This window comes from Zonotrichia albicollis, chromosome 1 (assembly GCF_047830755.1).
Source record: "Zonotrichia albicollis isolate bZonAlb1 chromosome 1, bZonAlb1.hap1, whole genome shotgun sequence".
NCBI lineage: Eukaryota > Metazoa > Chordata > Aves > Passeriformes > Passerellidae > Zonotrichia > Zonotrichia albicollis.
The window spans coordinates 155,994,903-156,007,035 of NC_133819.1; the positions used below are offsets into that span (position 1 = coordinate 155,994,903).

General features: G+C 50.9%; 2 protein-coding genes across 2 annotated transcripts; one reads left to right on the forward strand and one right to left on the reverse strand.

The window, feature by feature from the left end:
• Positions 1-328: 328 nt before the first annotated feature.
• On the reverse strand, positions 329-1,078 carry LOC102069487 (NAD(P)(+)--arginine ADP-ribosyltransferase 2-like). The gene has a single exon (XM_014274275.3). It carries the CDS (start codon positions 1,076-1,078, stop codon positions 329-331), a length of 750 nt encoding a protein of 249 aa, XP_014129750.3.
• Positions 1,079-3,936: 2,858 nt separating this feature from the next.
• LOC141725517 (NAD(P)(+)--arginine ADP-ribosyltransferase 2-like) lies at positions 3,937-6,679 on the forward strand. The gene is made up of 2 exons (XM_074529296.1): positions 3,937-4,027; positions 4,916-6,679. The coding sequence occupies exon 2, from the start codon at positions 4,950-4,952 to the stop codon at positions 5,700-5,702; it is 753 nt and encodes a 250-aa protein (XP_074385397.1). The 5' UTR covers positions 3,937-4,027; positions 4,916-4,949; the 3' UTR covers positions 5,703-6,679.
• The last annotated feature ends 5,454 nt before the right edge of the window (positions 6,680-12,133 follow it).

The following is a 12,133-nucleotide window of genomic DNA, read 5'->3' on the forward strand; positions in this document are numbered from 1 at the left end:
CTCTCCCTGTGCCCTGTCATGGACATTCCTGCCCCCATGCCCACAATTGGTGTCCCCAGACCTGGTCTCCCAGCACTGGATGTCCCTGAACCCAAACTCTCAGTGAGTGTCCCCACAGGTGGCAGGGAGTGTCCTCACCCCCTGTGCCCTATCACGTGGGTACCCCGTCCCCATATTGGGTCTCCACAGCTGTGGGTGTCCTTGTCCTGCCTACACACAGTAAATGCCCCTGTCCCTGTCCCCATGCCCCTCCCATGACATATCATGGGTGTCCCCAAGTCCACAGTGGGTGTCCCCATCGCCCCAGATTGTCCCCTGTGCTGTCACCTCAGTGCCACTCGCAGTTGTATTTGCTGAAGGTCCCAGCAGAACGGAGACTGATCCATGTCGTCTTCCCATTCCGGGTGACTTTGGTGACTTCGAAGACCTCAAAGGGTGGGATCAGCACCTCCTCCTCCCCTGGATACATGGAAAACTTCTGGATGTCCACGCCATGGCATGTGTGCACGTCGAAAATTGTGTCTCTCCCAAAGTGCAGAGCAATCTCTTTACGTAGAGACGTCGATGCGAATTGACCAAACCGGACACTCTGGCCACGCTGCGCCTTGAAACGAATGTCACGTACGCCCCTGAACACATGGTGACACTGCTTGTTCTGAGCCTGCCTCAGTGTCACCAGGGCCTGGGTCAGTAGGAAATGCAGTGTTTTGAAGTGGAAGTTTTTCCTGTATATCTGGCGGGAGAGCCCAGCTGTGCGCACGGCTGCATTGAAGTCCTTGTAAATGTCCTGCGACGTGTAGGCCATGAGAGCCACAGCCTGCCAGTGGGATGTCAGAGGGGACACAGGAGAGCCCCGCTTGCGCCACTCAGCATCAGCACGATACCAGCCCCAGGCAAAGTGAGGATTCTTCTGGTACTCAAAATTGTAGAGGTCCAGCAACTTTGCGTTCATGGCTGGGCCACAGCCCTCATACCGGTCATCAAAGGAGTCCCAGGCCATGTCCAGGGGCACCACCTTGATGGCCACGGTGGCCACAGTCATTGCCAGCAGTGCCAAGGTGTGAGTCAGGAGGGCCATGGCAAGGAAGGGCCACCACGAGCAGAGTGGGACACTGGGGGACAAAAAGGGACACACTGAGGGAACACTTAGGGCACAAAGTAACACATGGGAAAAGTTCCTCTGTGAGGGGTTTAGGAGGGGAACTGGGGCCAGCCATGGGTTAGAGAGGCAGCTTTGGCTACAAGATCCCTGGAAACATCCTGGGATGCTAAGTCCAGGACCCTGGGGTCATTCCTGGACTCCCATCAGAACCCCACTCCTATCCCATGGTCCCACATCCTCAACCCTTAGTGTCCTCCTAGAACCCCAGGAACTTATTTCCAATTCTGAGGTCACTCCCTGTCCCCCCAGCAGTGCCTCCCACGACCCAAATCCCACTCCAAAAAATTCCTCCCCTGGACCCCACGGCTTTGACCCCCCCAGTGCCATCCCTGTGCCCACTAGCCCCACAACCCTACTCCCAATCCCTTGTCCTTTCCCCCCCTAGTGCCACCCCAGCCCAAGCTCTGGGAACAGTCCCTGACCTCCCCAATTTTCCCTTCAGTGCCCCACCAGCCACCCTGTCCCAATCCAAGTCCTGTATTTACCCTTCCATTGTCCCCCCAGTGCTCCCCAGGAATTCAAGCCTACTCCCAATCCTCTTCAACTCTCTTGTGAACCCAGATCACTCTGGGACTTCACCCAAATTCTTTAAGCCACTCCCTCACCAGCTCCAGTGTCCCCCAGGTCCATCTCCCAGACCCAAAATCTGCCCCCAATCCCATTACCCATTTCACGTCACTCCAGGTCCTCAACCCAAATCTGGGGGTCACCCACTATCCCCACAACATCCCCCTGCAGCCTGCCATGGTCCCACTCTGCAATCCCAGGCCCATGTCCCTTGCACAAGTGTCCCCAGTGTCCCCCAACCCCTGATACCGAAATTGGCCCGAGTGATGTCCCTGATGGAAACGGAGGTATCAGAAAGCTGGAATTCTTGATCAGCTCGAGCTCACAGAAGATCACTCCTGGTCCTGAAGATAAGGGGGGACTTTGCCATGGGGTATTTATCCCCCAAAATTATAAATATTCATTAAAGGGGCTTATTAAACAATGCAGATACATCACTTTCACTGGAAATAATTTGCATGGTTGTGCCTCTTTCTGGAAGTCCATTTATGGTACTGGAGGATCATCCAAAGGCGTTTCTAAGTGTGGTTTTCACTGAGTGCCCCAATATGCCAGATGACCTTTCCTGCAACTTCTGCTTTTTGCAGGCACTGCCCTTCTGTGCTCCAGAATTTGCAAAAGACTCACACTGAAGTTCACTTATCTGTTTCTCCATGGATTCATGCACGTTCATCCTGAGCATCCATACTTTTACCTCCCTTTCATGTTTTTGCCTCTTCATCTTTAAACTCTGTCCAGCACTATTGAAGTCTCTGAAACTTTCTTTCTCTCTCTTATTACTCACAGCCCAGATCTGCAATCCCACTCCCACAGTCCCATGCAAATGTAGGAACTCCCTTGCCATCTACATAGAGCATTGCTCATGCCCATGGAGCCATATGCAGAGAAAGAAGTCAATTAACAGCACAGGGATCGCAAATTAAATATAAGCAAGAATTATTGTTCCTTCTCTATACCACAAAGCTGCCCAAAGAAGTGGCCGTAATACAGTGCAGGGCACACCAGCTTGGGGATTGACAAATCCCTGTGGGTAAATAGGCTTACAATAAAGCTGCATGAGAGGTTCTGCAAAAAAGCATTCTGGTCTTAATTCCTGAGAAAGGAATTTTAGCCCCTGATATGAGGCCTGGATAGAGTTGGGCAGGATGAAAATTGGCTGATTATCTAGAAGCCCACAAGAAAGAGGGAGGCTGGGTTAGTGGGTGAGAGGTAACTCCCAATAACCTGGTCAGGCCCTCCCGAACTGATGCTGCAATTTGTAACGGAGAAAAGCAGCAGCAAAGCTCTGGGGAATCAATGGGATCAGGATCAGTCTGTGGCCTCAGATTCTCAGTGTCCATAGGCCAAAATTCTAATGTCTGTTAAAGACCAATGCCTGATGTGCTTTGAAAAGAACTCTTTGAATTCCAAACCATCACCTCCAAGCATCACCGAAAGAGGAAACACTCCCAATGATAACTGGAACATGTAATTTCTGAGCTACCATGCCAACATGGACTCAGGTATCTCCTTGTGTTGGTGGATCCCTTCTTGGTGCTTCAGAAATTCTCCTGCCACACCCACAAGGCAGGGAAGTCACCCAGACACTCTCCCAAGGGATCCATCCCCAGGCTCAAGGTTGCCTACAGGGATGTCATCTGACAGGGGACCGCAAGTGGGATCTGAGGTGACAGCAACCGACAGCAACCCAGTGAGCAGTGGGGAGCGGGACTGGGGGGAACTGGGGCAACATGGGACTGTGGGATTGGGGTCATAGGGGATGAGCAATAAGAGAGAATTGAAAGTTTTCAGATCCTTTAATGGTGCTGGATAGAGTTTAAAGATGAACGGGCAAAAGCAAGAAAAGGAGTGAGAAGTGTAGATACCCAGGGTGATTGTGGCTGGAATTCCTCGAGAAAGAGATAAAGGAACTTCATTTAGATCTTTCGCAAGTTCTGGACTACCGAAGAAGTAGTGCCTGCAAAAAGCAGAAGCTGCGGGAAAGGTCATCTGGCATATTGGGGCAATCAGCAAAAACCACACCCAGAAACCCCTTTGGGTGACCCTTCAGTATACCATAAAAGGACTTCCAGAAAGAGGCAGAAGCATGCAAATTATTTCCAGAGAAAGTGATGTATCTGCATTAGTTAAGAAGCCCCTTCTAATGAATATTTATGATTGGGGTGGATAAATACCTCATGGCAAAGTCCCCCCTGAGCTGCAGGACCAGGAGAGATCTGCTGTGAGTTCAAGCTGATAAAGAATTCTGGCTTTCTGGTACCTCCATTTCCATCAGGGACATCACTCTGTCCAATTTTGGTATGAGAGGCTGGGGGACACTGGGTCATTGAAGGGGGGAACATGGGACTGAAGGATTGTGGAGTGGGGCCATGGGGGTTCCAGGGGACATTGCGGGGGCTGGGGGTGACCCCAGATTCGGGTTGGAGTCCTGATGTGATGCCAAAATTGGTCACAGGGCAGGGAGCAGGACTGGGGTCAGGGAGAGGGCCGAGGAGGACAGTAGGGGCTGAGAGAGTGGCTTTAGGGATTTATTTGGGGTTTGTGATCTGCCCAGCAACACAAGAGGGTTGAAGAGGATTGGCAGCAGGATTGAGGTCCAATGAACACTGAGGGGACATCAGGAATGTAAACACAGGACTGGGATTGGGACGGGGGCTGGTGGGGCACTGAGGGGACACTGGGGAGGTCAGGGATTGTGCCCAGGGTTTGGGCTGGGGAACTGCAGAGGAGCTGAGGTGACACTAAGGGGAAAGGACACAGGGCTGGGAGTGGAGTTGTGGGGCTTGTCGGCACAGGAATTACACTGAGGGGACACAGCAGTGGGATCCAGGCGGGGCTTTGTGGAATTGCGGTTCTGGAGGGCACTGATGGGGGGAGAGGGAGTGACCCCAGAATTTGAATTAAGTTACTGGGCGACTGGGAGGCTGCTAAAGGTTGATGATATGAGACCATAGGAGTGGGATTGGTTTTCTGGGGGTCTGAGGGACACTGAGGAATTCTGGAATGACCCCTGATTTTCCAATCAGCATTCCAGGATGTGTCTAGGAGTTTTTAAACAGTGCTGCCCTCCCTTCCCCATGGTTGAATCCCCAGTCTCCCCCACCTCAGCCCCTCATGGAGGGAGCCTTCCTGTGTACCCCTGTGTACTCTAATTATCCCTTCAGTGTGTCATCTTTTGTTCCCCAGTGTCCCACACTGGTCCTGGTTGCTTCATCCTGCCATGGCCCTCCAGGCTCATACCCTGGCACTGCTGGCAATGACCATTGCAACTGCCATTGCCATCAAGGTGGTGCCCCTGGACATGGCCCGAGATTCCTTCGATGACCAATACCGGGGCTGCGGCCCTGCCATGGTCACGGCTCTGCCATCCCTCTACGGCTTCGAGTACCAGAAGAATCCTCACTTTGCCTGGGGTTGGGTAAAGGCCGAGGCTGAGTGGCGCAAGCGGGGCTCTCGTGTGTCCCCTCTGGCATCCCCAGCCCAGGCCGTCGCTGTCATGGCCTACACAATGAAGTACCTCTACAAGGAATTCAACACTGCTGTGCGCACAGCCGGGCACTCCCGCCAGGAATACCGGAACAACTTCCACTTCAAAATGTTGCATTTCCTGCTGACCGATGCACTAGGGACACTGAGGCACACTCAGAACGGGCAGTGTCGCCACGTGTACCGGGGCGTGCGTGATGTTCATTTCAAGACACGGCGTGGCCAGAGGGTCCGGTTTGGTCAATTCACATCAACATCACTGAGCAAAGAAATTGCCCAAAAATATGGAACAGACACCATATTCGAGGTTCACACGTGCCATGGTGTGGACATCCAGGCTTTTTCCTACGATCCTAGCAACCGCGAGGTGCTGATCCCACCCTTTGAGACCTTCAAGGTCACCAAAGTCACCCAGAATGGGAAGAAGACAAGGATCAGTCTACGCTCTACCGGGACCTTCAGCAAACACAACTGCGTATGGCTGTGAGGTGATGGCAGAGAGGAATGCCTGGGGTGATGGGGATTCCCACTCTGGACCTGGAGACACCAAAGATATGGCTCAGGGGACAATGATACTTACTTGGCATTGGGGACAAGGACACCCAGTGTGTGTGTGGGGAGAAGGACACCCAGTGCTGGTGTCATCAAATCTGGGGGCATCTGTTGTGGGCGCAAGGGCATGAACATACGTGACAGGGCACAGAGGTGAGGATTCCCACTTCAGGGAGGGACAGAGACAGGAACACCCCTGCCAGCGGAGGACAGAGACTGGGCCCCACACATACTAACCCTGTGCCTCTCTGCCAAATCAGTGCTGTTGGGATGGGTGGGCCACGACCCATGGTGTGCTGGATGTGGGTGGGCCATGACCCCCCACAGCACAACCTCAAACCTTGTCACCCCCTGTCAACCCCCATGGCACCCCTTGACTCCCTCTGACCCCTGTCATCTCTAAGCCCACCTTGACCCTGCTGACCTACCTAGCCCCTCTACCCCTTGTGTCCTGCACCCACGACATCCTGTCTCCTGTCACCTCATGGCCCCCATCTCTCCTGCCACCCCTAAGCCCCCATTTTTCCTGTTCCAAGCCTACTCACTCCCCACATGGTCTCCCATTATGCCCCTTTTTGTCCCCCAGGTGGGAGAGTCCTCAGGCAGCCTTGTCACCGCCAGGGATTCCTCATGGCCATCACAGCCCTGGCAGGAGCCATCAGGATCCTCTGAGCTCTAGGCCACCAAGGTCACCAAAGGCACTGTGGTCACTGGGGTGACCACAGCCTCCATGATCATCAAGGTTCCCTGTATCAAGGCTGTCACAGCCACTGCAACAACTGTGCACACCAAGGTCACTGTGCAAAGCAATTCTAAAAAATATTCAATGACAATGATTTGATTAAAGAATTCTGACAAAGCCAGCAAAAAGTGACAATTCATAAGCAGGGCTAGATATCACTTGACATCATGTCTGATCACTCTGACCATCATGTCTGGACAGTTCTGACCTTCACGTTGACTGCTCTAACCAGAGAACAGATGACAGGAACGTTGCAGGTCAAAGAGATAACAAGGACATTATTAGTGTAAGAAGGATAATCGAGAAGATTGTGTTTATAGGGGGACTGGGGCAAAGGGGTCCAAGTAGAAAATTTCGTACAAACATAGTGAGCTACAAATCCTGGTAAAGTGGTGTAATAAATGCCTTTGCTTTGCTGGCATTGCAGAGTCCATGTCTCTCAATCCCCACACACCAGCTGCCCAGTCCCAATCTCAATCCTCTGTTTATCCTTCCAAAGTCATCCTGGTGCTTGCCAGGATCTCATTTGTTCTCCCAGACCTTTGTAGCCCTCTTGTGACCTCAGGCCGCTCAGGAAACTCTAACAAATTCCTAAAGCCAGTCCCTCAACCCCCACCCCCACCACCCCCCTCAGCCTTGGCCCTCCCTCAGATCACAGAACTGCTCTCAGTCCTCTTACCTATTCAATGTCACCCCAGGACCCCAACCCAAATTCTGGGATCCAGCCCTGACCCTGCAATGTCGGCCTGGAGCCCTCCATGCCCCCACTCTACAATCCCAGTCCCATGTCCTTCCACTAGTGTCCCCTGAATTCCTCCTATTCACCAATATTGAAATTGGTTGGAGCGAACTCCCTGATGGAACTGGAGGTAACAGAAAGCCGGAATTCTTTATCAGCTCAGACTCAGAGCAGATCTCTCCTGGTCCTGCACATCGGGGGGGACCTTGCCAAAAGAATCTATCTATTCTAATTATACATATTCTTTCAATTGGGCTGCTTATCTAGTACACACCCAGCACTTCTCCCGTAAATAATGGGCATGGCTCTGTCTCTACCAGTAAAAAATTTTTATTGTCACGGAGGGTCATAAAAATGGTATTTTTGGGTGTAGTTTTCTCTGAGTGCTCCAATATCTCAGATGACCTTGCCTGAAGCTTTCACTTTTGCAGGCACTGCTCCTTCTGTGTTTCAGAACTTGCCAAAACCCCTTCACTGCAGTTCTCTCATCTGGTACTCCACAGGTTCCAGCCACCTTTGGCCTGCTGTGTGCTCACTTATACATCATTTTATGGTTTGTTGCTCATTCACATTTAAGCCCAACCCAGCACCTTCAGGAGAACTCAAACTTTCTATTCTCTCTCTCATTACTCACACCCTGTGACCCCAATCACACTGTTCCATGTTCCCCCAGTTCCCCCCAGTCCCACTCCCCTCTGCTCACTTGGTTGCTGCCACACCTCAGATACCACTTTGTGTCCCCTATCAGTTGACATCCCTGTAGGCACCTTGAGCCTGGGGATGATCACCTGAGGCAGTGCCTGGGTGGCTTCCCTGGCCTTGCTGGTGTGGCAGGAACTGTTCTGGAGCCCCAAAAATGATCCACCAAAACCAGGAGATACCTGAGCCCATGTTGGCGTGGTGGCTCAGAAATTCCATTTGTCATTTATCATTGGGAGTGTTTCCACTTCCAGTGATGCCTGGAGCTGATGGTTTTAAATTCACAGGGTTCTTTTGCAACCATATCAAGCATTGCTCTGTAACAGACCTGACAACTTTTTTCAACAACACTGAGGATCTGAGGCCACAGACCGATCCCCATGGCATTGATTCCCCAGAGTTTACTGCTGCTTTTCTCCTTCACAAATTGCAGTATCAGCTGGGGAGAGCCTGATCTGCTTCAGGAATTGTCCACAGGAGGGCATAAGTGAGCGTGGGAATTCAGTGGCACTGTGCAGTTCCGGATGCCAACAGCAGGTGGCAGCACGAGCTGCTGGCGCTGCCGAGTGCCCGCCCCGCCCCATCCCGGCCCCGGGGTCTCTGCAATGGTTTGGGATGGGGCAACCTTAAAGCCCGTCCGGTGCCAGCCCTGCCGTGGGCAAGCATATTTTTCCCTGGGCCAGGCTGCTCCATGTTTCCCAGCCTGGCTTTGGACATGGCCAGGGATTGGGCAGCCATAGTTTTGTTGTAGATTGGTAATGTGATGATTGACTCTCACAACTAAGGGGTGAGTATTGTGTGTATGCTAAGACAAGTTTTGGTGATGTTTGGTTATGTTATTGTAGTTTGATGTTTGGGCTCTCCCTGTTCTCCCCACAATCCCCTTCCCACCTTCCATATTGTTGCAAACAGACAGCTTTGATTGTCAGGGTTGTCAGGGTCATGTGGAGGGAGGGCGTGCACCTCTGCCCCTTGCATGGGAGCATTGGGAAAGGGCCAAGCCTGTTGCTTGGAAGGCGTGGCATGACAACACCTCACCTCCAATCACACAGCAGGAAGGTCTGTACCAATGGACAGCAAGGAAGAGTCACCTGGCAGACTTTGGGAGGGGCCAGGGATTTATAAGGAAAATGTTTGAATATGTATGACTGCTTATGAACATGAATTTGGTTGATGCCACAGAAAGGGGGTATGAAAGTCTGAGCCACCATTTTGTGGCAGATGGCCGCACTCCCAGTGCTGTCCCTTTTTCCTTATTCAGTGTCTTTGTTGTGTTGTTGAGGTCTAATTAACATTTAAAAATTTAAAGTGAGCAGTCATTTCTCAATTCCCCGTGGTCCCCAATATCACCGACACATCCATGAGCCCCCAGAAAAGAGAGATCACCGAGGCACTAAGGCCACCCCTGACATTTTCCCTGGAGGAAAAGAGAAAAACAGGAAAAGAGAATGGAAGACAAATCAAATCTCCTGGTTTTTTGAAAATATTAAGATGAATGCTACATGTATATGTTCAAATTATTTTGCTTTTATTTCTGCTATAAACAATATCTTAGACATGGTAGTTGTGGTAGCTGACATAGTTATGAGTGAACAGTCTCTTGGGTGGGGATAACATCCAGTGAACTTGTCATGAGGACCCTGCCATTCATATGCCAACTTTCCGCATCTGCTGTCTGAAGAAAGTATGGACCAAAGGCCAAACTGGAAGTGATAAAGAGAAGCAGCCAAAACCACAGCCATGAAACCAGCATGCTCTCAAAAGGCAGACCCAAGGATGGGCCATGTTAAATAGTTCCTGGAATACGGAAGCTAGCCTATGGAAATATATGGATATGCATAACAGTCTATGAATAGGCAATCCCAGTCCCATGTCCCTCCACAGGTATCCCCTGGAGTCCCCCCAGCTCCCGATATTGAAATCAGCCAGAGTGAACTCCCTGTTGGAACTGGCGTAGCAGAAAGATGGAATTCTTGATCAGCTCGGACTCAGAGCAGATCTCTCCTGGTCCTGCACATCAGGGGGGACCTTGCCAGCAGATACTATCCATCCTAATGATACATATTCATTAAAATGGGCTGCTGAGCTAGTACAGAGCCAGTGTCCAAAGTGGCTGAGGGCTGGCAATGCCATGGTGATGGTGTGGCCACAACTCCAGTACTGGTCATCAAAGGAGTTCTGAGCCATGTCCAGAGGCACCACCTTGATTGCCAGCAGTGCCAGGGTGTGAGCCAGGAGGGCCATGGCGGGGAAGTTTCTGGGAGCAGTGTGGGGGACAAAGTAGGATCCACTGAGGGGACACTGAGGACACATGGTAGTACATGGGAAGGGTTCCTCTGTTGAGGGGCTCGGCATGGCCCCTGAGCTCCAACCAGATGAACTTTAGAACAGCGGCCATTTATTCTCATTTCCAAGGAGGCCTTGGACATTATCCTTTTGTTCTTCTATGCAGTGAGTCTCTTTGTCAGTGACACGATTGCGTTTGGTAAGTTTTTATTGATTGTGATCTGTACTCCATATATTTTATCCTGTGTTTAGCACATAACCAGTAAGAGTATTAATAGGATAATAGCCTTACAGATGGGAACTGCTTTAAAATCAAGGTACACAAAATCTTTGCATAAAAAAACAGACAAAGAGGGAGATGGTGGAGACCAGACCACTATAGAAGCTCCACTGGGGAGCTCTGCAGACCTTGTGGCCTTGGTATGGTGAAAACCATGAAAGAGAAAAACTCAAGGCAAGATCAGAAGTGAAGTCATCATGTCTGATCACTCTGACCATCATGTCTGGACAGTTCTGACCTTCACATTGACTGCTCTAACCAGAGAACAGATGACAGGGACGTTGCTGGTGAAAGAGATAACAAGGACATTATTAGTGTACGAAGGATAATCGAGAAGATTTTGTTTCTAGGGGGACTGGGGCAAAGGAGTCCAAGTAGAAAATTTCGTACAAACATAGTGAGCTACAAATCCTGGTAAACAGGTGTAATAAATGCCTTTGCTTTGCTGGCATTGCACAGTCCATGTCTCTCAATCCCCATACACCAGCCACCCAGTCCCAATCTCAATCCTCTGTTTATCCTTCCAATGTCATCCTGGTGCTCGCCAGGAACTCATTTGTTCTCCCAGACCTTTGTAGCCCTCGTGTGACCTCAGGCCAGTCAGGAAACTCACGCAAATTCCTAAAGCCAGTCCCTAAACCCCTCCCCTCCCACCCCCCCCCCCCTCAGCCTTGGCCCACCCTCAGACCACAGAACTTCTCCCAGTCCTGTTCCCCATTTAATGTCACCCCAAGACCCCAACCCAGATTCTGGGATCCAGCCCTGACCCTGCAATGTTGGCCTGGAGCCCTCCATGCCCCCACTCTACAATCCCAGTCTCATGTCCTTCCACAAGTGTCCCCAGAATTCCTCCCAGCCACCAATATTGAAATTGGTTTGAGTGAACTCCCTGATGGAACTGGAGGTAGCAGAAAGCCAGAATTCTTTATCAGCTCAGACTCAGAGCAGATCTCTCCTGGTCCTGCACATCAGGGGGGACCTTGCCAAAAGAATCTATCTATTCTAATTATACATATTCTTTCAATTGGGCTGCTTATCTAGTACACACCCAGCACTTCTCCCGTAAATAATGGGCATGGCTCTGTCTCTACCAGTAAAAAATTTTTATTGTCACGGAGGGTCATAAAAATGGTATTTTTGGGTGTAGTTTTCTCTGAGTGCTCCAATATCTCAGATGACCTTGCCTGAAGCTTTCACTTTTGCAGGCACTGCTCCTTCTGTGTTTCAGAACTTGCCAAAACCCCTTCACTGCAGTTCCCTCATCTGGTACTCCACAGGTTCCAGCCACCTTTGGCCTGCTGTGTGCTCACTTTTACATTCTTTTATGGTTTTTTGCTCATTCACCTTTAAGCCAAACCCAGCACTTTCAGGAGAACTCAAACTTTCTATTCTCTCTCTCATTACTCACCCCCTCTGTTCCCAATCACACTGTTCCATGTTCCTCCAGTTCCCCCCAGTCCCACTTCCCTCTGCTCACTTGGTTGCTGCTGCACCTCAGAAACCACTTTGTGTCCCCTATCAGTTGACATCTCTGTAGGCACCTTGAGCCTGGCGATGATCGCTTGGGGCAGTGCCTGGGTGGCTTCCCTGGCCTTGCTGGTGTGGCAGGAACTGTTCTGG

Coding starts and splice junctions, on each gene's coding strand:
- LOC102069487 (XM_014274275.3), bottom strand. CDS start 1,078: ATGGCCCTCCTGACTCACACCTTGGCACTGCTGGCAATGACTGTGGCC.
- LOC141725517 (XM_074529296.1), top strand. CDS start 4,950: ATGGCCCTCCAGGCTCATACCCTGGCACTGCTGGCAATGACCATTGCA.